Source organism: Artemia franciscana, chromosome 9 (genome assembly GCF_032884065.1).
Source record: "Artemia franciscana chromosome 9, ASM3288406v1, whole genome shotgun sequence".
NCBI classification, from domain to species: domain Eukaryota; kingdom Metazoa; phylum Arthropoda; class Branchiopoda; order Anostraca; family Artemiidae; genus Artemia; species Artemia franciscana.
In genome coordinates, this window is record NC_088871.1 from 18649142 (window position 1) to 18674253 (window position 25112).

Here is a 25112-nt window from a genome sequence, read left to right on the forward strand (position 1 = left end):
CTCATAAACGAGTTTGCTATCGAATAGATACTAGCAGTGGCGTTATTAAGATTCTTAGAATCTGTTTCAGAAATTGGGCGGGAACAAAAAAGACCATTAGCCTTAAATTGCGGGTATTTCTTTGTTCGCAAGTTTATCTAAGTGATCGTAGACCTCTTGAAATGAAACAGATTAACAATAGCTTGTTGTCATTCCCGTTCATTCTACTGAGTTATAGATCTCATTATAAATTCATTTGTTTTGCTGGCTAGCAACTGAAAACAATCTTTTTTAATTTTAGTGTTGTCTGAGTAATTAATTAAATTTTAGCGATTGCAATTCAAACTTACAATTTGAAAGAGAGAACGGAGAACAATTTTTTCAAAAGGAAGTAAGGACCAACATTAGATTTTAAAACGAACATATATTAGCATATTATGTGAGGGTGGTTGCTCCAAATTGCTCCCTTATAGGGGGGTTGCTCCTAATAGGCTAATAAGCCTAAGCGTTTCTGAAAGTGTTTAAACAATGATTCTATTTTCTGTTCGGGGGGGGGGGGAGTATTTACACCCAGAAATTACTTCCATTACTCATAGATCTCCAATCACTTTTGACTTTAAGTTCTTCATAAAATTTTCAATAGAGAAAATTTCTGTGAGAGAAATTTTTCATTGGGGAGAGGGGGATTTCCCGAAAATATTTGCCACACACTGGGGTCCCTCGTGATCTTAAAAAGGGTCATAACTTAGGTGAAAACAGGTATTTCTTCAAATATAAGTATGCAAAAGGAGTAGGCTATTTTGAGGTGGAATCGTAGCTTATGCAAAAAAAAAATTCTGGAAGAAATCCAACCCTAGAATTTTTTTTATAAGAATGGTCCAATCAAAATTTCGAGAATATTATCCTGCTTTCTATGGCTGTAATGAAAGATTAAGATGGCTAGGGCACGCTTTGCGGAAGAAGGATGACATATTACCGAAGATTGTTATTTTTGACCGACCGTCTAGGGCTAAACAGAAAGCTGGTCATCTGCGGGTGGGGTGGGAGATTTCATAAAGACATATTTAAATGAAATGGGAATTTTCTGGGAGAGTGTAAAGAGGGAAGCTTTGAATAGATTGGGATGGAAGAGGACTGAGCTTAGCCGTGTCGACCTAAGGCGGCTTGGTGCTGCGGTAATTTGTTAGTAATAGAAGTATTATTCTGTTCAGAATAGTTGAAAAGCCAAACAATTATACCTTTCAAGATACCCCGATCCTCCTGGGAATTGGTCTAAGTTACAAAATTTGCCTTTTTGCCTACGTTGTCTATTATAGGGAAGTATACATACATTTTTTGAGTAGGGAGATTTTCTGCTAGTGAAATTTTTCACGGGGAGAATTTCCCATGTGAGGCAAGTTTCTAGGGGGTAAATTTCTCATGAGAAATTTTACAACAGGGGAATTTGCTAGAATTCTTATACAAAGTTTAACCATAAAGAGCGGGGCGTTGAGGGAGGGACAATCCCTTTCATATACATGTTATATGGTTTTAAGATATATTAATTTTGTTTTAAGCATCTTAAATTCATTCATGTAAGCATCTTCACCTCAAAGCAGCCCAGTCTTCAAATAACAGCTAGATTTTTCAATCTGAACAGGGGCGGATCCAATAAGGGCGAGGGGCGCACCCCCATGACATGGTGTTGAATTTGTGGTTGGGACTGCTTGCTCTGGTTTTGGTCAGGACGAAAGTAAATTTTCTTTGTAATTGATTTTTGTGGTCTTTGTTAGATTCTACTAATGTCACATACCGCCAAAAAGTATTTAATTAAATTTAGGTTTATCAACAGAATCTGTTCCTATTACCGCAAAAGCCAACTGCAAGGCGAAAATCTTCATTTCATAATAACAAGGAGGAGAAATCTAAAATCCTAACTTCTTTAGGCTGTCAAAATGATATTTCAGGATTGTGCTGTCACAATGGGACTGAAAAGGAAAATATTTAGTTCTTTTTACTGTCAAAAAATTTTGTTTTTGAGTCTTGGCACTGAGAAAAAGAAATTGATAGGCCTATCATTACTTTTTTGGCAGTCTGTTTTGGTTTTTTGTGTTGCTTTTTTTTTTGCCAAGAGGGGTGGCTTTTACAACATAACCTAGTTGTTTTTTAGGGGATTTGTATAATAGAAAGTAATTGTATGAGAAGTGCAAAAATTATTAATTTAAGTTTTGAATTTTTGTGAGGAAATGGTGGCCACTTTACTGCCTATTTTCATCCAATTAAAGCCCTGCATTATATGACATATCACCTCCTCTTTTCATCCTAAAACATTAAAATAAAGGCGAAACTCTTTAGTACTTTAGACCATTTCCACTACCTACCTGCAACGCATAATTGTCGATGTTATTTTTAAATTGTGGGTATTTCTTTGTTTGCAAGCTTATCCAAGCAACCTATTATGCGCCCCCTCCCCCCTCCAAAGAAAATCCTGGATCCACTATTTTTTCTCGGAAAATCCAATTTTAAATAGCAAATTTCAAGACATGAAAATGTCTAATCAAACAGTTTGTGGTAACGAACTGTAGTAAGGAGCGACCCGGCTCAATAGAAACCAAAACTCTAAAAAATGGAATTTTGATACCAATAGCTACATCAAAAGAATCGCATTTTAATACTGATTTTAAATATTAACGAGACAAAGAGCCTGAGTCATAGCCAAGATAACAGCGGGGACTGACAGGACGAGAATATGTATTATTGCATAATAACTTTGTCACTAATTTTTCGTATCAACATTTTTATACCATCTTACTTTCAACAGATTTATTTGAACTTTATCCCTCACCCGATTTTAGATTAAATTTACGACCATTTCCACTGCCTACCACAACTCACAATTGTTGAGGCTCCCTTTAAATTGAGGGTATTTCTTTGGGTAGTACCTTTCTTTGTTTATCCAAGCAGCCTATTATGCGCCCCCCCGCCCCAAAAAAAAATTCCTGAATCCACTATTTTTTCTCTAAAAATCCAATTTAAAATAACATATTTCTCAAATTTATCCAAAAATAATTAACCTTTTAAAAATTAATATGTATTGAGACAAAGAGCTGATGCATTGAGCAGTTTGAACGGTTTGTATTAAATAATGTATTAAATATAACCGGTTGTATTAAAATAAAGGCCAAACTCCTTACCACTTTAGACCATTTCCACTACCTAGGCCTATGTATGACGCATAATTGTCAAGATTCCCTTTTAATTCCAGGTATTTCTTTGTTCGCAAGTTTATCAAAGCACCTATTATGTGCCCCATCCCCCCAAAGAAAATCCTGGATCCACTATTTTCGCTCTGAAAATCCAATTTGAAATAACAAATTTCAAAACATTAAAATGTCTAATAACAAGACAAAGGGCCTGAGTCATAGATCTCAGCAAAGAATGTCTAAACGGGTTTTTTGGAAGTGACCGAGAAATAGCACGGCTCTGACTTAGATACTGTATTATTGCGTAATATCTTTGTCAATAGGAGAAACTATATGACGAGTATTAGCTGAACTGATAGCTTTTGCTAAATTCAAAAATATGTAGCGCTGTATAAGCAAAACTATTCAAATTAATGACCTACTTGTTCAAAAAACAGAGACAATTCTAACTGTAGAAAAATCAAATTTCTAGGTGGTATAATAAAGTAGTTATAGTAGATTGAATGTCAAAAAGTGTGAAGAGTGAACAAAGTGACCGAGTACCGGTCGTCTTACCCTAGTCGACAAATTCAAAACAACTTCTTGATGTTTTATTCTTATTTTGTTTGCCTGCTTAAAAACTGCCAATTTGCCTATATGTCAAAAAATATTGAAGCCAACAAAAGTAACATGGCAGATGAAGAAATAGAGAATTTTTTTGAATTTTTTATCCAACTTAATTGTGACCAAATAATTTCTTGCAGATTATATAATCTTAACAAAATGGGCATTCTAATGAAAAAGCAAGTTTGAAAACAATGTTTTAACCCTTTTTAAACTGAAAAAAAAAACATTGATAAGATAATAAGAGATTATCATTTTCAGGGGTCCAAAAAATGCCTAAAACTGAATTTGCCAGAAAAGAAATTATTATATTCAGAAAGAGCATAAAATGGCATCTAATGGGATATCTACTTTATTTGTAGGTCAACAATATGAACCACTCAATATTTGCTTATAATTTTAACAATTTGCCCCCCCCCCCCAGGATTTAGACAAAATTACACCACTGCTACCCAATCCATGGATGGTTGGCTGATAAGGTTGATCTTTGGTAATCTGTCATCTATAGAACACATCAGAGCCATTTCAGGCTCTCTACTTATAGCCATAGAAAGCAGGATATAACCATGGTTTTTGAATAGACTATGGTTTTACCCATGCTGTTTACAAAGACAATTCTCTGAATTATATGTGTCTTGATCATCATTTGAAAGCACAAATAACATTAAACCAAATGCTTGATATAATTACTTATTTATTTTATTCAACAAAAGGAGAAATCTATAGGCTTGTCACAGTACAAACACAAGAAATGATAGCTCAACAGCAATACTGCTAAACACAAAATATTTGTCTGTAAAACAACTATACAACTGACTATATTACAGAAACTGTTTTTCATAGAGCTCAGTTTCAATGAGAGCACTCTTAAATGTTTGTATTTTTTTTATGCAGAAACTATGGTATCAGGTAAAGTATTCCAAAGTTTTGTTGCTCAGTTAATAAAGCTATATTGACCTATTTCCTTGTGCACTCATGGCTGACACAGTTTATACAAGTTTTGTTGAGTTGTACTGACCAAGCTTGAAGAAATCAGCCCACTCCACGTTATCAACATCCTTCATAATACAGAATGTATAAACCTGTCTTTGTTTAAACTGCAGGGAAGGAAGTTCCAACCATTGCAGTCAATGCTGATATGGTAAATGACTCAAATGTGGGACAAACTTTATGCCTAGTGTTGAATCTTTTCAATTTGCTGGGAGTCATGTTTCGATGTTAGATACCACACAGAAGAACAATGTTCTACCACTGGTCATACTATTGTCTTGTATAATGTCATATTAATTTAAGCTTAAATTTCCTGAAGCTTCTCTTAATTCAAAGCAGGCTATAATTAGCATTTTGCAAACTTATTGACACATGCTTGTGAAACTTTAACTGGTTATTCAAGTGAATACCTATATTTCCTTACTTAATCTGCAGATGAAACTGGTGTATTACCAAGGAAATAGCAATAAGTCAAGCTTTTTGAGAAGTAATGAAGTATGGAATATGTTTGATGTTTTATGAACATGGAATTTGATTTACACCAATCATTTAGGGCATTCATATCCTCTTGAATAAGAATGATGTTTACCAGGGAGGTTACACCTTTACACAGTTTTATATTGTCCACAAACAGTTTGACAGGGAGTGGCAAATTACTTCAGGCAAATCATTGACCAACAAACAAAATAACTTTGGTCCTAAACAACTGTTAAGTGGTACACCACTCAAAATCAGGCTCTGCCTTGAAAGTTCACTACTGACTGTAACTTGCTGGAAGCAGCTTGTTAAGTAATCTGTAATTTATGCTGAAGTTCTACTGCCTAGCTCATACTTTTCCCATTTTTCAAGCCTCAAATTAACTGAAACTTTATCTAATGCTTTGCTGAAGTCAGTATACTAGCAATCAAACATCAAACCAATCCATGCTGAAGTTCTACTGCATAGCTCATGCTCTTCACGTTTTTCAAGCAACAAACTAACTGAAACCTTATAAAATGCTTTACTGTAGTCAATATACTAGCAATCAAATGTCAAACCAAAATCAGCCATATTTTGGAAATCTTTTATAACTTCTAGCAACCTATTTTTCTGAAACTATGATATGATTGATGCCATTATTTATTTTGCTCAAAGTAATTTTCTATCTGATTTAATCTTTTCAAAAACTCTTGAAAAAAATTGAGGTGTTTGAAATTGGACAATATTTTGCAAATTTGGACTTAGATCCAAATTTGGACAAAGATGGAGTGGCTTTACAAATGCTTTTAATGGTATTAAGGATAGCAGAAATTAAAAACCGATAATGTTATTTATTTTTGAAGGATCATCCATTCTGGATTCTATTTCACTTTAATTTTCAGTTTAAATGCTGGAATAACTGGTAAAGAAAATGTTCATAATATAGTTTATTTTCTGTGTGGTGCCAATAATGCAGTACACTTTAAGAGGGCAGTATCCAAACTCTTGTCTGTTGTGGAACTATATATTTATTTTAATGGTCTTGGAAAGAACTAATGAAATTAGACTGAAGATTTGATGTATAACAATATTAATTGTTGTAATTGTTGATAGCTCATCAGCCCAAAATTTAATTTTACTATAATTTTTATGTTTATTTGAATATTGTAATTAGTACAAAAGAAAATATTTGTTATATAATTTGTTTTCAATAAAACACCAATCATACAGTAGGTCTTAAACTTTTACAATGAGAGAGGAAGGCAAAACCAAAACTCTGGGTTGTAGTGATTTTTGTTTGTTTTAAGCTTGATTTGAACATTCAATTTAAGTTTTACTTGTTTAAGATTATTTATGTTTCTACATGTTGTATGTTTGTTTGCCATGATTGTTTATTTATTTTTGTTTGTTTAGGGTTTCATTTATACTTCAAAAGCAAAATATTTTTTGTTTGTTTAAAGCTTGATTTGCATATTCAATTTAAGCTTTCCTCATTTTGAGATTTGTTTATTAATTCATATTAGTACCTGTTGTATGTTTATTATTGCTATAATTGCTTATTTTATTTCTGATTGTTTCTAGTTTTATGTATTCTTTAATAGTAATTTCTGTTTGTTTTGAGTCTGAGTTATTGTAGGTTTCTACTTCTTCTGATCTTAAGGTTGACATGGCCATTGCTGTTCTTTTATAAACTTCTTTATGGAATAAATTTCAGATTAGTTTCTGTTTGTTTTTGGCTACCCAAGTTTTTAAGTTTTACAAAATTCCCTTCTTCATCTTTCTCCTTCATTGTAACAAGATTTTAGTGAAGAATATAGGTCACTTGAACCGTTTTAGAAAGAGCTAATAAAATTTAGCTGAATTTTCATTACTTTTGGAATAAAATATAGTTAATAAGTTTTTTTGGGTGGGAGGGAAAGCCAGGGATCAGCTCCCATGATTTATCAGAGATAGCTTTTTTGGGGGGAGGGGGTATTGAGCCATGGACGACCAGGGGTAAGCTTCCAAAAGTTGTGGAATAATATATCATTAATACATTTTTGTGTTTTTTTTTGGGGGGGGAGGCAGACCATGCAGGGCCAGGGTGAGTTCCTAAGTTTTTTAGAATGAAGTATTGTTAAAAAGTTATTTGCAGGGGGAGGAGTGTCAGCCATGCAGGGAGAGCGGGGGGTCAGCTCCCTTAAGTTCTGGAATAAAATATAATTGATGTTTTCTGAGTTGGAATCAGGCTTATTTTATCTTTGAACTATTCTATGACCCAGGGCATAACATAAATCACTTTTGACTTTGAAAAAGGGAACTAGCATTTTTAATTTCTAGTAATTTGATTCCCTTCCAAAGTTTAACTTGTCCATGAAAACCTTACATGTTCTTGAACGTGAGTTATAACCCTCCCCCCAGGCTCGGGTGGAGGTTATGATGGCCCTAAAGTGTTGTTATCTTTTCATTGGACTATTTCAAACAAAATGGCTCACTCGAAAATTTTGATTGAATGTATTTCGGGAGAAGGGGGTGTGTATGTGTGTGTGTTGGGGGGGGGGTGTGGTGGATGCCCTCTGATTACTTTTGACTCTTGAAAAGGTAACCAAACTATTTTCCAAGCAAATGGCTTCAAACAAAATGGCTATGTCAAAATTTGATAACATGCGTTTGATGGAAAAAGGGTAGGAGGGGGGGGGGGGTGTGGATGTCAACCAGTAGCTTTTGATGACTTTTAAAAAGGTTGGAGTTTTATTATTTAATGTTTAAACTGTTTTGGACAAAATGGCTATCCCAAAATTTTGATTGGGTGCATTTGGGTAAAAAAGGGCTTTGTGGGGAGGGGGGGGCTAGTTTCCCTCGGATCACGTTTGACTCTTAAAGAGGGCACTAGAAATTCTAATTTACAATTGAATGCTCTTCAATTGTCACAAAGTATTTCAATACTCACAAAGAATTAATCTTCTGAAGTCTATACAACCATCCCTTCCATTAAAATCTTATATGTCCATGGGGCACAATTTTAAAAACATGCCCAAGAAAAGACGGTTGGGGGGGGGGCTAGTTGCCATTGGATAACTTTTGACTCTTAAAAATGAAACTAGAACTGTCAATTTTTAATCATTTGAATCTTATTCAAAGTCTATACATCCCCCTCTTCCATAAAAATTTATATGTCTCTGGGCATATATTACAACCCTATCATAGGCTCTGGGGAGGGGTATGTTGACCCTGAAGTTTTTGTTATCTGATTCTTGGGCTGTTTCAAACAAACTGGCTATATCAATATTTTCGTATAATGCTTTTGGGTAAAGAGGGTGTGTGTGGGGGGATATATGCCCCTATTCACTTTTGACTTATAAAAAGGTAACCAGAACTTTTAACTACCAATTAATTGAGCCATCTGAAGTTTATACAACTATCCCTTTGATAAAAACCTTATATGTCTATAAGGCATAACTTAAAATACTTGCCCCAGGCTCTGGTGGGCTGTGTCAACACTGGAGTTTTTGTTATCTGATGTTTGAAGTATTTTTAATAAAATGGCTATCTCAAAATTTTTATCTGGGGGGTTTGGGGAACAAAGGGCATTGGGTAAATTGTCTTGTGGTCTATTTTGACTCTTAAAAAGTGAACTAGAACTTTAATTCCCAATCAAAAGAGCCCCTTTGGAAGTCTGTTATGAGTTTCCTTCAATAAGAACCATGTATGCCCACTGGGCGTAACTTACAATGCTTGCTCTGGGTCTTGGAGATCTGTGACGACCCTGGAGGTTTGTTACCTCATCTTTAAGCTGTTTTAATAAAATTTTATTGGATGCATTTGATGAAAAAGGGCACGGCGGGGAGTTGCCCTCTGATCACTTTTGACTCTTCGTAAGGGCACTGGAAATTCCAATTTCCAATTAAATGAAATTGGAAATTTCCAATTAAATTCCCTTGTGGTATTTATGATACATGACGCTATATGGTTGCCTCTGATAAAAGAGTTAAACCTTGCTAAATAGATCTTCTGATTAAATTGAGTACAAGAAAACTGTTTTCAGCTTCACAACACCACTCAATTCCAAATTATGAGGTTTTAAAGATCTGCCAATGCATTTCCTTAATTTAAAAAAGACAGACATTCGTATGGCTTAAAATTCTACTCAAATAACAAGAATTGCATTTTCAAAACTGAAACCAGAGAAAAATGAAATAATGACTGAAAATTAAGGATAAATTGTATTTTGTCAAAACTTCAATAGATCAAAACCTTTCAAGTAAGCCAATTTCTAAAACTTAGAAATCAGAACAGGGTTTGCATTGAACCTAGGCAATACCTTCCCCAAGTATGTGTTTTGGCCTTGGAATCATTAGGGCCTACTGAAACTTTTATTTTCGTACCATAACCCATTTCCAAAATAGTAAAAAGTAGCTTAACTTGTATTTTACCTCTTATTTTTCAAAATCAAGTGAAAATGACTGTGAAAATGGAAAAACAAGGCATAAAGGCCTAGTACCATAAAAGGTAAAGATTATACTAAAGATAAATGACCTGTTTCTGCAGGTGCTTGAGTTATGCATGATTATCTTATTTTTAATAAGATTTTTTAAGAAACTAAACTTCAGCTGCGGCAAAATGGGGTCTGGGGGGTAAATCAAGGTCTAGGAGAGGTCGATGTCCCCCTTGCCTCATATCAGATTAGGCCTCTGTTGGGTAGGTCTGGAAGAAAATCATAAAGAAGGCTGTAAGAAAATTGTAACTTCTTTGGAGGGTATAAAGAGAAAGACTTTGAATAGATTGAGTTGGAGAAGGAGTGGGGTAAACTTATACATCTACATATAAATGCACTAGCCTAGGAAAATAGAGAATATATCGCTTAAGGTTTTTTTGTTAACTGGTATATTTGTACTTTTCAGTGTAATTTAGCTAGTATGAAAGCAAGTATATCGCTTGATGCCTTTTATTATGCTCTTTGATAATTCAGTAGTTGTTCCTAAGGGAAATATCATTTTGAACCTTTGATGGGGCCCTAAAAAGAAAAACAGTCACTGTAATCAAAACTTTAAAATGAGTTGTCTTAAAGAAAATTGTCTAATAAGAAAAAAAGCCATTTGCAGCTGATTTAGGAATCGTAATTGTTATTTGCCTTTGTCTTAAAAGTAAATTACAATTTTGAACAATTTCTAGAAGAGCCTTACACCTCCCCCAAAATTGTGTCACAGCAAAACTGAAACATTTTTGTGGGGCTTCTTGTTCTTTTCAAAAATTTCTGCTAATTTGTCTTAAAAATAATATTTTACTCTCAAGACTAAAGGAATAATGTCCCGTTCTTGAATCAGCTACAAATGCCATTTTTTCCCCCTTAGCCAGTTTTTTAGGAACATATTATTAAACTTCTGGCCACCATGGGCTGTTTTGAGCCCTTTTAATGGTTCGAAATGTAATACCACCAGAAGTGATGTTACAAAAGATCATAAAAAAATGATTATGTGGCATGTTCACTTTCATCTTAGCTAAACTATGTCAAAAACTGCAAAATTCACCAATTCAATAATCACTTATGTAGGAAATTTCATTTTGAGCTCTTAAAAGGGCCAACATTGCTCAAAACACTCCATAGTAACCATTAGTTTATAAACATGTCTCTGAAATAAGATTTCTAATGAAACAAAGTGCCATTTGTAGCTGATATAGAAATAACTATTATTATTTTCATTAGTCTTAAAAGTTAAATGTTGTCCAGAAAAACAAATTGGTGAATTCTTTTAAAATGAACCTGGAACCCCTTGAAAATGATGTCAGTTTTGCAGAATCAGCTATAAATAGTAGGTTTTCCTCACAGTAAGTTTAGAAACACATTTCCAATTTTTGGGTGTCTGCTATGGGTTGTTTTGAGTCCCTTTAGCCCCTTTAAGAGGCGACTACCCAGCATAAGGGCTCATTATTCAGAGGCGACTACCCAGCATAAGGGCTCATTTTTTTTTCAAAACTAGACTTTAGAATTCTTGAAAGTTGCAGAACACTTTCCAAAGCTAAGAAAACTGTATCTTAACATGTAAGAAAACTGCATCTTAGACAGTGTACCATAGTATTCCTGCTATCATTATTTTTCTTGGCTCAATTTTTCTTTTGATCATCACCTCTGTATGTCTTATATGAAAAATTGGACGGCCTTAGACTTTTTTGACTTGAAATTTAAATGCTTTTAGACGAATAAAATTTTTAGAATAAATAATGAGCATAAACTATGCCCCAGGAAGGAATTTTCAAGTTTCTTTCTCAACTTCTTCTCTATTTTTAGGGTTTAGTAGATTGTGTGGATTTTAATATAGAAATCAGGTCTCAGTTCTGTAAAGAAAAAAAAATAATCAAGAATGTAAACTTTGCCTAGTGTACCTTCGGAGAAAGACAAGTGGAAAAGAGTCAGGACGAGATAAAAGGAAAGGTGGGAGGGGGTGTCCATGAACAAATAACCTGATTCTGGCCCTTCAAACGTCTTATAAAGGTAAAGATGCTTTTTTGTAAGGGATCGGGTACACAACCATTTTTTTAGAAAAAAAGGTCAGTGTGTTTTTTTCTTCTTTGCATTGAAACATCTAGGTTTACATATAGATTAATTGAAGCACTTATTAAGCTCTGCTGCAAAGCTGAATGAATAACTAAAGCAGCTGGGGTCTTATATAAGTATTTGCAACTCAGATAGCCCTTCAATGACAAAAAAATTCTTCTGTTTTTATAAGGAAAAATTAGAAAAAAAGATGTCAGCTATGCCTATATATAAAAAAACAACTTTTATGCATCTTCATCTTCAAAAGAAGATTTTGCATCTTCAAAAGATTGGATAACATACTGAAAACAAAGCATTTTAGAACATATGATCAAGATCATGAAGGAGTTCCTATTAGGTCAAGGTTAATTTTGGCATATTGGGTAGAACCCACAACTACTTTGACGTTTGTATACTTTGCCATAATAGACTGCCAAAATGTGATGAAACATATGATGGTTCTTATTCCTGTTTATACCGCTAAACCAATTGCAAAAAAATATATTAGTTGTATCTTACTAGGCTACTCATTTTAAGTTTGTGCTAGAATATAAACAATGAACAAGTCAGCTCACATTTCGAATTTGCAGACCCAATGCCAATAAAGGATTGTGGGTAATAAGCCTTCTGCCCATCCTAGGAGTTCAAATTTGGCTGCGGTTCCCTCTGTCACAGTCATATAAAGTTTCCATCTTGGGAATTGAGGCCAGTTTCCTTATGAATATTGCGGTTCTTTTTTCTTCCCGCCAGCTGGTAATCTGGAGTTTTGGTTTCATGTCGGTGTTTGCAACTATCTACTTTCATAGTAAGTTCAGCTAAGTATTCATGTAGATATTAAAGATAAAAAAAAAAACAAGTTTCCTTAACTGCAAATAAGGAGCGACATTAAAACTTCAAATGAACAGACATTATTCTGTAAATGAAAGGGGTTGTCCCTTCCTCAACGCCTCGCTCTTTACGCTAAAGTTTGGGTCTTTGTCACAGTTCAACTTTCTAAAACAATAATAAACTTTAGCGTAAAGAGCGAGGTGTTGAGGAGGGGACAATCCCTTTCATATACGAAATAATTTCTGTGTGTTTTTTACGAACGTTTTAATTAGTGATAAGTATAGGTAACTTGCGAATTAACTTACGTAACGAACTTGGTGTATGTTTTTATTATGTATATGAGGTGGTTCACCCCTTCATCAATACCTCGCTCTATACACCAAAGCTTGAATTTCGTCCCAATTCTTTAAGAATGACCCCTTAATCACAAAGGCCGTAGAATGAATAATTGAAATCACTAAAAATACTGTAGCATAAAGAGCAAAATCATATTTTCTGTTTGTTTTAAATTTTAATGCTGATCCTTACTTCAGTAGAGAAAAAACTTCTTTTTTATTTATTTTCTCATTGTTTTTTTTTTTTTAAATAATGCTGGAAAATCCTGCACCCCTTTCATGGAAATTTCCTTACCTCGTGATAAATTCCTCCATGCAAAGATCCTCCCCCAAACAAATAAACACGCATCCGTGATTTGTCTTCTGGTAAAGAATACAAAATTCCACTTTCTTGTAGATAGGAGCTTGAAAATTCCACAGTACGGTTCTCTGATACGCAGAATCTGATGGTGCGATTTTCGTTATGATTCTATGATTTTAGTGAGTGTTTCCCCTATTTTCTAAAATAAGGCAAATATTCTCAGGCTCGTAACATTTGATGGGTAAGACTAAACTTGATGAAACTTATATATTTGAAATCAGCATTAAAATGCGATTCTTTTGACGTAACTATTGGTATCAAAATTCCGTTTTTTAGAGTTTCGGTTACTATTGAGCCGGGTCGCTCCTTACTACAGTTCATTACCACGAACTGTTTGAAAAGATAACATAGTAAATGCCTAAGTATGACATTGAAAGAATGAAAAGATTCAGCAAAGTTTTGTGAAAAAAAATTCATACATTTATTTTAAGAAAGTGGTGATTTCCTTCATGTAAACTTGATTTGTATTTTTTTTTATTACAAATAAAAACACTGTTAAAGATATATATTGTTTTCAGTAAAGCGCAAGGGATATTCAAATAATGAATGTAAAAAATAAAAGAATAGGAAAATAAACTTCCATAAGAAATGATAGATCTTTAACCTTCACACTTTAAGTTCTAGCCTTGGCCAAAAGGAGCCGGTAGTTGGAATTATTTTGGAGGAAGTCTCCTCGAATGTAACAATGCCTTCAGTGGATCTAAATATATTCTTGCAGAATAAAGTATCTACAATTCATCTGAAAAGTTGAGGAATAGTGTAGAGTTGAGGGTCATAGCCCACCTCGTGCATCCAATTATATAGACTGAAAATTCTTTCTAAGACTGGTTCGAACAATATTACTTGACAGTTTTCAAACTTGCTGGCAGATTTTTTCTGAAAATGCCATTTTTAAATACAAAATACTTTTGCTCAAAGAAAAGCTGTTAAAACGCAATTTATGCTACTAAAATGTCAGCAGCTTTTGGAATTCTGTAGAATTCTGCTGCTGACAGCTTTGGGACTTTTTTTATACTTGGTTGTACCACTATCTTTCTGCTAAAAAATGAATGTGGGGTAGAACTAATTGTAGCTTGGAATTTTTACATTAATCTTTTTAAGACAAGTCTCTACAGCGAATTCTTTAAAACCTATTATGATACCGAGTTAGCTTCTTTTCACACTGTGGCAGTTAGCTTGCTTTTGTACCAAACCTGTTCTAGAAAGGCTAATCGCTCTTCAAACATTTTTTCCTCTAGAAGTGAACACCAAAATTTCAGCTTTTTATCGAGTGAGCCAGTTTCCAAGGTTCAACAATCCTCCACTGAAAGTGACCAAAAGAAAATAACATGGAAGATTCATTGTTCTTTAATAAGTCAACGCCATTGCTTCGACTTGGAGGTTAGCATTGGATTTATAATCAATAAGCTCAGAAAACCTTGAATACCAATCTTGGTGGAAACAAACCACCATTTGTGAAATATCTTCTGAATATTGCCTGATTTAGGAAGTAAACATAGTGATCTTAAGGATTTTTTATTAGCTAAAATCCAGTTACTTATATTACCCTAGATTGTATCTGAATGAAAGTAAAAAGAATGATATTAGAAGTTTAATTTTGCATAAATTATCCAGTGTATAGGGGTGGCTACCTTTCCCTCAACCCTTCACTCTTTAAGTTTAAGTTTTATAGTGTTCTACTAAAAGCATTTTGAATGAAAGAAATATAATTAGGACGTAAGTACACGTCTATTGTGTACCGATCGACTTTCAAAACTTTGAACTGAAAACATACTGAAAGCGTTCTGAAACATGTTTCATACCCAATTACCACTACCCCTGTGTTAGAGCGTTTGATCTTGAAGTGTAAGAAATAGAGGACAGACTTAAGTGAATAGAGTGAGGATTCAAGGTGGGACGATTCCCCTTCATACACAGGTTTCTGTTCATTCTAAATTTGAATATTGCTCTTTATTTTCATTGAAAAAACCTATTCTCTTAATTTGTTTTCTGTTCGTTTTTAATACCATTTCAAGTGCTTTCCTAAGTATGAGCGGGCCACCATTCGCCAAACACCACCTATTTACATTACAGTTCAAGTTTTGCATAACAGTGCATCGAGAAAAAAAGGCCCATCGGTATATTAGCTTTTAGAAATAAAATACATTTTTCAAAACACCCTGTTATTTTCGCAGTAGGAAATCCCCCCCCCCCTGTCCAAACTATACACTATATGCAGAGATTGAAAGACCAAGAGATACAAGAGTGGGGTTGTTTAGTACGTTCGTCGCAAACACTGAAAGAATATAGTAGAGTAAAAGACATTTTTGGGGAGAATATTTCTTTAAGTTAAATTTACCTTTTAAATATTTAAAATCATGGATCCAGTTGAGGGAAAATTGTCTTCCAGTACATAAGGAACAGAGATTTAAAAAAAATAAGGGTACAAATGGTAAGTGTGGGTATTGCGGAATTGAGGATAATAAATTAGCCCATTTCCTCATAGAGTGCCAGGAGCTTGAAAGTCTTAGGGATGAAATTGGGGGGGGGGGGACCATCGGTTGGTGCTACTTTCTGATATCCTGAGGTCTTCGAAGCCTGGAACCATATGCAAAATGGCACGATATGTGGAAAAGGCGGGAGAGGGTCAGGCGAGCCAGAGTGAATGAAAATAAACATTGTTTTATATTGAGTGTGTGTTCTATCATTAAATCATGTTGTGTATGGCTGTAGGGCTCAAAGAACTTTTTCTTTCTTTTCTTTCTATTCTTTCTATTCTTCCAAATAACGGGTAATCCGAAGGGAAATCCATGTTTGTCGGTATACTTAGGGTCTATGCAATTCGTTTCCTGTATTTCTCTTTGAGAGTTTGAATATTGGGTCAAAAAAAAAAAAAATTCAGCAGTTTTTGGATCCCTTTTCTTCCTTTACCACAGAAAAATCTTCTAGCCTCCATCCTAATAGATGGTGTGTAACTATGCAATACTCTGTATTTTTCTTCTTTTTTTGTATAAATAACTTATAATACGGATTCAGTTTTAGGGGACCTCATGATTACTATGGACGACTGTTATACTGCAACGTCATTGCTGTCTTTGAGACCGGGAGGCTGTATAAATACCTTTTCAGTAGCTTTAAGACTGCTTTAAAGGACATAAGTCCAGAAATCGTCTCTTTCCTGTGGCCCGACCTATTTTGTTACTTAGAGGGGTTACTAGATATCAAACGTGTGTTTTTCAATAATTTTTCAAATTCAAGTTTAATGCTAGTATAATAGTGCTTCTAAATTTAATGGACGCATAACAATGCTGCAAAGGTAACAATCAGCTCTGAAACAATGCAACCACTAAAATATTAGGGAGGGCTCTGAAATAACAAAAATGAGTGTTGGGGTCACTGTTTTCATGGGTTTCAGAGAGGGCTACCGAACAATCTTTTTTTATAGGGTAAGCCCCCCCTTTATCTGCAGATTAACGAATAAACATTGCTCTTTCGGTAACAATTAAAATATTTGAGCAATAAGAAGGGAACTAATCCGGCTACGTCTATGTTACATGCTTAGTCCAGAAATACTCCTTAGGATAAAGGGAGATTAGTGCCGAAATCCCTCCCCCTCCTACTTCTGGGATGTCTGGAATCAGGCCCCTCTGTTATGCTGAATTCGGTGATGTAATTTTCAACAAAATCACTTCCTTTTTGGTAGTATTTATCTCTTTCTTCTTAGTTACAGTGAATTTTCTTGAGTTCATGACAAATTTCGCATACTGGAAATGACCACAAAGTTGTTCCAGATATGCGTTTTTTTAATAGCGTGGATGCATATAGTGTCTTTTGATTTAGTTCATCCTCTCCTTACACATTTTCTGAAAGTTTCAAGATGAAACACGCCTCCCTTCCCAATAATAAAACCTTGTGTAAACAGTGGGTAACTTGTATAATCTACAGATCTTGCCTTGGGTTTAGTGGAGTTCAAATTATCCCTGGTGGTATAATTATTGGACCTGTTCACTATTCTGAATAACATGGCTCTTTAAAAATTTAGATTGAATATATTTGAAGTTTGAGGGGGGAGGGCAGCTGGAAAGAGCATGGATGGGGATGTTCTGTGCTTCCTGTAATATACACGTTTTCCTTTGATTTTCTTTTACTTATCCTCCGTCCTTTTTATGGCACTTGATATTAACCAAGTGACATATAGCAATCGCAAATTCTGTCGGTCTGTCGGTCCTGATTTTGCTACTTTAGGCACTTCCAGGTAAGCTAGGACGATGGAATTTGGCAGGCGTATCAGGGACAGGACCAGATTACATTAGAAATCGATTTGACCATCTGGGGGGGGGGTGTGTTGGGCCCGTTAATTCGGAAAAAATAAGAAAATTGAAGTATTTTTAACTTACGAACGGTTGATCAGATCTTAATGAAATTTGATGTTTGGAAGGATATTGTGTTTCAGAGCTGTTATTTTAAATCCCGACTGTATCTGGTGACATTTGGGGGGGGGGGAGTTGGGAGGGGGAAACCTAAAACTTGGAAAACACTTAGAGTGGAGGGATCGGGATGAAACTTGGTGGGGAAAATAAGCACAAGTCCTAGATACATGATTGAAATAACCGGAACGGATCCGCTCTCTTTGGGGTAGTTGGGGGGGGGTTAATTCTGAAAAATTAGAAAAAATGAGGTATTTTTAACTTACGAACGGGTGATCGGATCTCAATGAAATTTGATATTTAGAAGGATATTGTGTCTCAGAGCTTTTATTTTAAATTCCGACCGGATCTGGTGACATTGGGGGGGGGGTGGGAGGGGGAAACCTAAAATCTTGGAAAACACTTAGAGTGGAGGGATCGGGATGAAACTTGGTGGGAAAAATAAGCACAAGTCCTAGATACATGATTGACATAACCGGAACGGATCCGCTCTCTTTGGGGTAGTTGGGGGGGGGGGGGTAATTCTGAAAAATTAGAAAAAAATGAGGTATTTTTAACTTACGAACAGGTGATCGGATCTCAATGAAATTTAATATTTAGAAGGATATCGTGTCTCAGAGCTCTTATTTTAAATCCCGACTGAATCTAATGACATTGGGGTGGGGGGGGGGGGGGTTGAGAGGGGGAAACCTAAAACTTGGAAAACACTTAGAGTGGAGGGATCGGGATGAAACTTGGTGGGACAAATAAGCACAAGTCCTAGAAATGTGATTGACATAACTGGAACGGATCCGCTCTCTTTGGGGTAGTTTGGGGTGGGTTAATTCTGTAAAATTAGAAAAAATGAGGTATTTTTAACTTACGAACGGGTGATCGAATCTCAATGAAATTTGATATTTAGAAGTATATCGTGTCTCAAAGCTCTTATTTTAAATCCCGAACAGATCTGGTGACATTGGGGGGGGGGGGGTGGTAGGGGGAAACCTAAAACTTGGAAAAAACTTAGAGTAGAGGGATCGGGATGAAACTTGGTGGGAAAAATAAGTTCAACTCCTAGATACATGATTGAAATAACTGGAACGGATTTGCTCTCTTTGGGGTAGTTGGAAGGGGGGGGGGGGGGTAATTCTGAAAAATCAGAAAAAATGAGGTATTTTTAACTTACGAACGGGTGATCGGATCTCAATGAAATTTGATATTTAGAAGAATATCGTGTCTCAGAGCTCTTATTTTAAATCCCGACCGGATCTGGTGACATGGGGGGGGGGAGTTGGGAGGGAGAAACCTAAAATCTCGGAAAACACTTAGAGTAGAGGGATGAAACTTGATGGGAAAAATAAGCACAAGTCCTAGATACATAATTGACATAACCGGAACGGATCCGCTCTCTTTGGGGTAGTTGGGGGGGGGGGGTTAATTCTGAAAAATTAGAAAAAAGGAGGTATTTTTAACTTACGAACGGGTGATCGGATCTCAATGAAATTTGATATTTAGAAGGATACCGTGTCTCAAAGCTCTTTAAGTCCCGACTGGATCTGGTGAGATTGGGGGGAGTTTGGGGTGGGGGAACCTAAAATCATGGAAAACGCTTAGATTGGAGGGATGGGGATGGAACTTGGTGGGAAAAATAAGCAGAAGTCTTAGATACGTGATTTACATAATTGGAACGGATCCACTCTATTTGGGGGGGGGGGGGGTAAATTCTGAAAAATTAGAAAAATTGAAGTATTTTAACTTAAGAAGGAGTGATCGGATCTTCATAAAACTTCATATTTAGAAGGACCTCGTGACCCAGATCTCTTATTTTAAATCTCAACCGGATCCAGCGTAATTGGGGGGAGCAGTTGAGGGGAACCAGAAATCTTAGAAAATACTTAAAGCGGTGAGATCAGGATGAAACTGGATGGGAAGAATAAGAACCTGTCTAAGACACGTGACTGACATAATCGGACCGGATCTGCTCTCTTTGGTGGAGTTGGGGGGGGGGGGGTAATTTTGAAAATTGAGGTATTTTTAACTTACGAAAGGGTGACCAGATCTTAATGAAGTTTGATTTTTAGAAGGGTCCTGGGCTTTAAAGCTCTAATTTTAAATTCCGACCAGATCCTGTGACATTGGGGGGAGTTGGAGGGGGAAACCGAAATTCTTGGAAAACGTGAAAATTAGGGTATTTTTATTTTACGAATAGGTGATCGGATCTTAATGAAATTTGATATTTAGAAGGGATTCATGTCTCAGAGCTCTTATTTCAAATCCTGACCAGATCTTTTGACATTGGGGGAGTTGGAGGGGGAAATATTGGAAAACACTTGGAGTGGAGGAATCGGGATGAAGCTTGGTGGATAGAATAAGCAAATGTCCTTCATATGTGATTGACGGAACCGTACTGGATTCGCTCTCTTTGGGGGAGTTGGGGGGGGTTCATTGATTTGGCGAGTTTGGTGCTTCTGGACGTGCTAGGACGATGAAAATTGGTGGGCGTGTCAGGGAGCTGCACTAATCGACTTGATAAAGTCGTTTTCCAAGATTCGACCATCTAGGGGCTAAAGGGAGAGGAAAAATTAGAAAAATTAGGTATTTATAACATACGAGTGGGTGATCGGATCTTAATGAATTTTGATATTTAGAAGGACATCATGACTCAGAGCTCTTATTTTAAATCCTGACCGGCAAGAAGCCTCTTATTTTCCTTTTAAATCAACGTGTTGATTCATAGAATTTTGCCAGAGCTCATACCATATGATCTCTTCGCTCTTAGCTCTTCTTGCCTCGTCACAAGTGCCATATGAGCTCTTAGCTCTTGTTGTAGACTGGATTTTCAATAAAGATATCAATATTTTGGGTAAATTTGCCATTTACGATTAGCCAACTACTGCAAATTTGGCCAGAAATACAAAATACTTCTTATATTGGATTCAGTAGTTTTAGTTCTATCCATTTTCCGAGCCAGATTCGTGATTTTAAATAGACTCTTGAGAAAATATAGGCTACAAATTGGTCGAGAGTAAAAAAAAAAAAAAAAAAAAAAAAAACAGGGAAGCCAAATCATCCTTTATTGATTGCCCCCAAATGGGGTCATTTGATTTTCTAAAATGTAAAAACTTTAAGAAAATTCTCGTTTTCAACGATTTTTGACCATTTTGAAACGAATTTACGAATCTTAAAAGACAATACAAAGTAAATTTCAGAAATGTATTTCGGTATAAAGCTTGCATTGGGAGTATAAACCTTTGGTAAAAAAAAGATAGAGAAAATAAATCATTTCTAAGACTACACTGGCTGAGTATGGCAAAACGAAAGTTTTTTTTTGAAGAAAAAGCCAGGATAACTCCAGCCTGTGAAAAAAGGAGAAACAATACGCAGATATATCGGTCTTTTTAATTTAGCATTTTTTGTAAATGTTTGTTTTGTTTCTATTTTGTCCTAACGTTTTTTGTGTGCATTTTTTATTCAGTATTTCCTGTTTTGCATCGAGGGCGGTCGTATAGAGGTCTCGACCAAAATATTTTCATGTTTAATTTTTTTGCAGTCTGGAATTATTTTCATTTTTTCTTCTTCACAATTTCGTTTTCATTTAGAGAAACTGATTATCTGAAATTTATGGACCGATCAAATATAAACAAAGTGCGTCGTAGGCGCGAGTATACTCGATTCGCTGCCTCTTTCCATCCAAATAAACCTGAACTAAAATGGATCTAAAATGGATCATCCAGGCACGTTGCGTCCAGCCCACTTATAGCATCAGTTCCTAAAATATTAAATTGGCAGTCTATTCCATCGGAAAGGAATGTAAGGGCTTCACTCAAATTGTTCACTACCCATCGAAAAATCAGTAGGCTGTCTATATAGACTGCACAATTCCATTCGGGCTTGCAAATTGATCTTGGATTTCGAGGTTTTTCAATTATTTCTAGTATTATGTATACTGTGCTCATTTGTTTCTCAATTTCTCCTACCCAATGGACTCTAATCAAAATAAATTAATGCTTACATACCCAATAACTCTTTCTGGCACTAAGATCATGGGTGCCCATAAGGGGGAGGGGGCGGGGCACCAGACCCCCCTGGCTGAATGACGCTGCCTTATATATATTTTGTTTTAGGATTTATTTTATACAACCAGACCCCAGCATCATGCCGATAAGCGAAGGTTGGCGGCAGTGGGGCCGAAAGATGGCAGCAGCGGTGTGTCGCTGGCGCAAACATTGTTTACCGCAAACATTATTGTTTTGATCAGTCTTTCTCAAATTTTAGCTTTGATTTACATTGGATTTGGGCTAATTCAGGAGTTGGAAACTGCGTGTCGCTGCCTGGACACTTGTCTTCCTCGTTATCCATCGAGAAAAGTAGAAATCCGGTAGCAACAAAATGTTGGTGTAATTTCAGAACCGTTACACAATAATTGAAATATCTAACACTTATGTTTTCCTAGCATATTTAATTATCAAAATTAGTAGTTTTATTTTTATCGAGCAACCATAACCATCGGGAAGAACTGTCACCATTTACATCACAGCTGTGTTTGTAGGAAAACCTTTCCCCTTAGCTTTCATACCATCAAACATCCCGAAGGGATTTCGAAGGTAGATCTCTTTTTATTCCAGATCTTATTGATAATAAAGATCTGTGCTCTTAAATACAAATCAGCAAAATGTTTTTAGCCCGTGAAGCTGGTAGGGGGTTGGTGGGTTAGGAGGTGTGAACCCCTCCTCCCTGAAATGTTTGTCTGACTCGTAAAAACGTAACAAAAATACATACAAGCAATCTTTTATGAGTTTTTGAGTTTCTTTTATCTTAACCTCCCCCCTCCAAAAAAATCCTGGGGTAAAACACCCCCGAAACAAAATCCTGGGTACGGCCCTGCTCCAAACCCATCCCTACCTGTACTACCATCCCTTCACCCAATGCTTTCAGTAAGTCATGTGATTTTGCAGCCACTGTGAAATAGGGTAGTCACACCTAAACAAGTACAATCACATCCCAGCACCATCAAGAAAACAAAATGCTTCAAGGAGCAAAGGAAAGCAGAACAAAAGTGCTCACTGATACAATTGTGAATGCCAAAATTGAAGCTGCCTTTGCTACAAGGAAGGCAAAGGAGGGGTGGAAAAGAAAATTTGAAGCAACAAAAGCAAGAAAAATAAAGAAGCAGGCTGTGTAGAGTTTTGGTGAGAAGAGAACAGTGAGGGTAGAAATGAACCTGAAAAGGTTCAGACAGTGACTGTTGATGGCTACTCAGACAGTTCTCTTCGGTTGGATAGTGAAAAGGAATGTGTTGACTTTTTTTGGAAGGGAGGGTTTTTTTTTATGATTATCCACGAATGTATTTTCGGATCTCAACCAGACTTGGCGGGAAGAATAATTAGATGTCCTAGTTTTGCCTCTTAGGAGCTCGTTTTCCAGTACTCTTCTTGTTTCATAACTTTAACTTTGTCTCAAAGGGTTTTAACTTCTTTTAGTTTAGTAGATAACTGAACATTTTTCAGTTAATCGCTAGCTCTTCCTCTCGAGTATGAACTCAATTTTAACGGCACTCGACTTTTGTTTATTTTCAGGTCTTCCAGTTGGTATATTGATGCTATTCACCTGTTTTTTCTTCATCACACTGTTGAGGGAAACCATGAAATATTATTGGAAGAGCTTCACTGTTGGCGAATGCTCTCTATTGTGTCAAGCTCTGGCCGGATTTATAGCCTCAGTTGGGTATAATTGTTTCATTCATGCTGGAGAACACACTATTGAAGACACTACAAAAATTTTACAGGTTTCTTTTTCTTTTTCATAGATTTGTTATCGCCTCAGTTTCTTAACTATCTGCTTGAAAATTGATGGATGGTTGGTAACAGAAAAAAAGTTGGTTTTTGCATTGCAGCATATTTTTACACTCTTTTTCATCAAATTCGATATAATTGTAAATCTATCTAAAAGATAGAAATACTACCAGTGTTCTGATAAACTCATTTTAATTTTTTTTTCTAACTATGTATGTTTTAATTTTTTGTTCCATATACTATTTCATCATATAGGATTTTCTAAGCTAATTACTTAAAACAAAACAGTATAACAAAGCAGAATCTGACTTTTAAAGCCAGGTTTATACAGAGTAAATAAAAATCATAATTTAATTCTTAATAACAATTGGTATACGTTAAATACATTCCACTGAAAAATTAAGAAAAAATGGTAAAAATAGACCATCGATGATAAGTGACGGAATAAAGGAGAACTCAAGGATGCACAACACCGATTACAATACAACTAACAAGAAAATAAAGACGGCTGAAACATACTAGGAAAGAAAATGGAATATTACAGAAGACTTAAAAAAAATTGTTAGTTTTTCTGTTAATCTGGGAAAACTAACCGTGGGGACAAAGAAAGGAATTTTGATATTTAGAAGGACCTCGTGACTCAGAGTATTTATTTTAAATCCCGACCGGCATTAAGCTTCTGATTTTCCTTTTAAAGCAATCTATTTATTCTTAGAAGTTTGCCAGAGCCCATACCATAGTAGCTCTTTGCTCTTCCGCCCTCGTAACAAGTGCCACATGAGCTCTTAGCTCTTTTGAAATAATCCTGTTGTTTGATATCACTGACGGAACTCTCCTTGGTCTTGTATTTAATCACATCGTTAGGTGATCTTGTAAAAATCTCATTGCCCTTCTTAACAACTGATTTATTTATTAGAAGAATTATATTAATTGGATCAATATTTAAATATCTTACATCGACGCTTTCCGTGGCGAAAGGGTTTGATGCTCACAGATTCCTCTACCTCGAGTGTGGCGAAGTAATTAGACAGTTGGATTCGAAAATCTTCCTTTACACCTGGGTCCTTGAGCTTGGATGTATATAGGCGCGGTATAGCTCTCTTTTCCGTCTTGCAGATCGACGAGAGCTTATCGAGAGCTCTAGGGGGTTGTGATCGTACCTGTTTTTGGACCCAGTGTCTACCCCGCTGTAAACTCGGTAGCTCCAGACGGTGGATTTCCAACGTTTTGATATGAGGATATAGTCAAGTTGGGCACTTGCTCTTCCGTCTCTGAACCGTAATGTAATCAAATGTGAAGGTTTATCCCTAAAGAAAGCCTTCGCTATCGTTAGGTTGTTGAGCATTGCGTACTGTAGCAGTCGGATTCCTAGGTGGCATCTTGCTCCAAAGCCAAAGGGGACAATTGTAGTCCCTTCAGGGGGTCATCCTCGGGTCTATCCGTGTGTTGAAATCCCCAGCGATGAGCAGAAGATATCTCCTCGGAACTTTCCTTAGAGCTGCATTTAGGGAATTGTCGAAGATATCAACATGGGACTCATGGGCATTGCAGGTTGGGGCATATACGACAATAACATAGATATATTAAAGAAGTGGCTTTTGAAACGGGCTCCGGCTATCCTAGCAGATACGGGTTCCCATTCGAGTACTCCACTTCTTGGTTGATGAGGAGGCCCACTCCGCTGAGT

The 25112-nt window shown here is 36.0% G+C and overlaps 1 protein-coding gene across 1 annotated transcript in view; it reads left to right on the top strand.

The window, feature by feature from the left end:
• The first annotated feature begins 3491 nt into the window (after positions 1–3491).
• Positions 3492–25112, top strand: part of LOC136031094 (dolichol kinase-like) — a 58324-nt gene continuing 36703 nt past the window's right edge. The window contains exons 1-3 of the mRNA XM_065710376.1: positions 3492–3501; positions 12315–12529; positions 23210–23418. Coding sequence (XP_065566448.1) covers positions 12442–12529; positions 23210–23418 — 297 coding nt within the window. The 5' untranslated portion in view covers positions 3492–3501; positions 12315–12441. The remainder of the gene's footprint in view (positions 3502–12314; positions 12530–23209; positions 23419–25112) is intronic.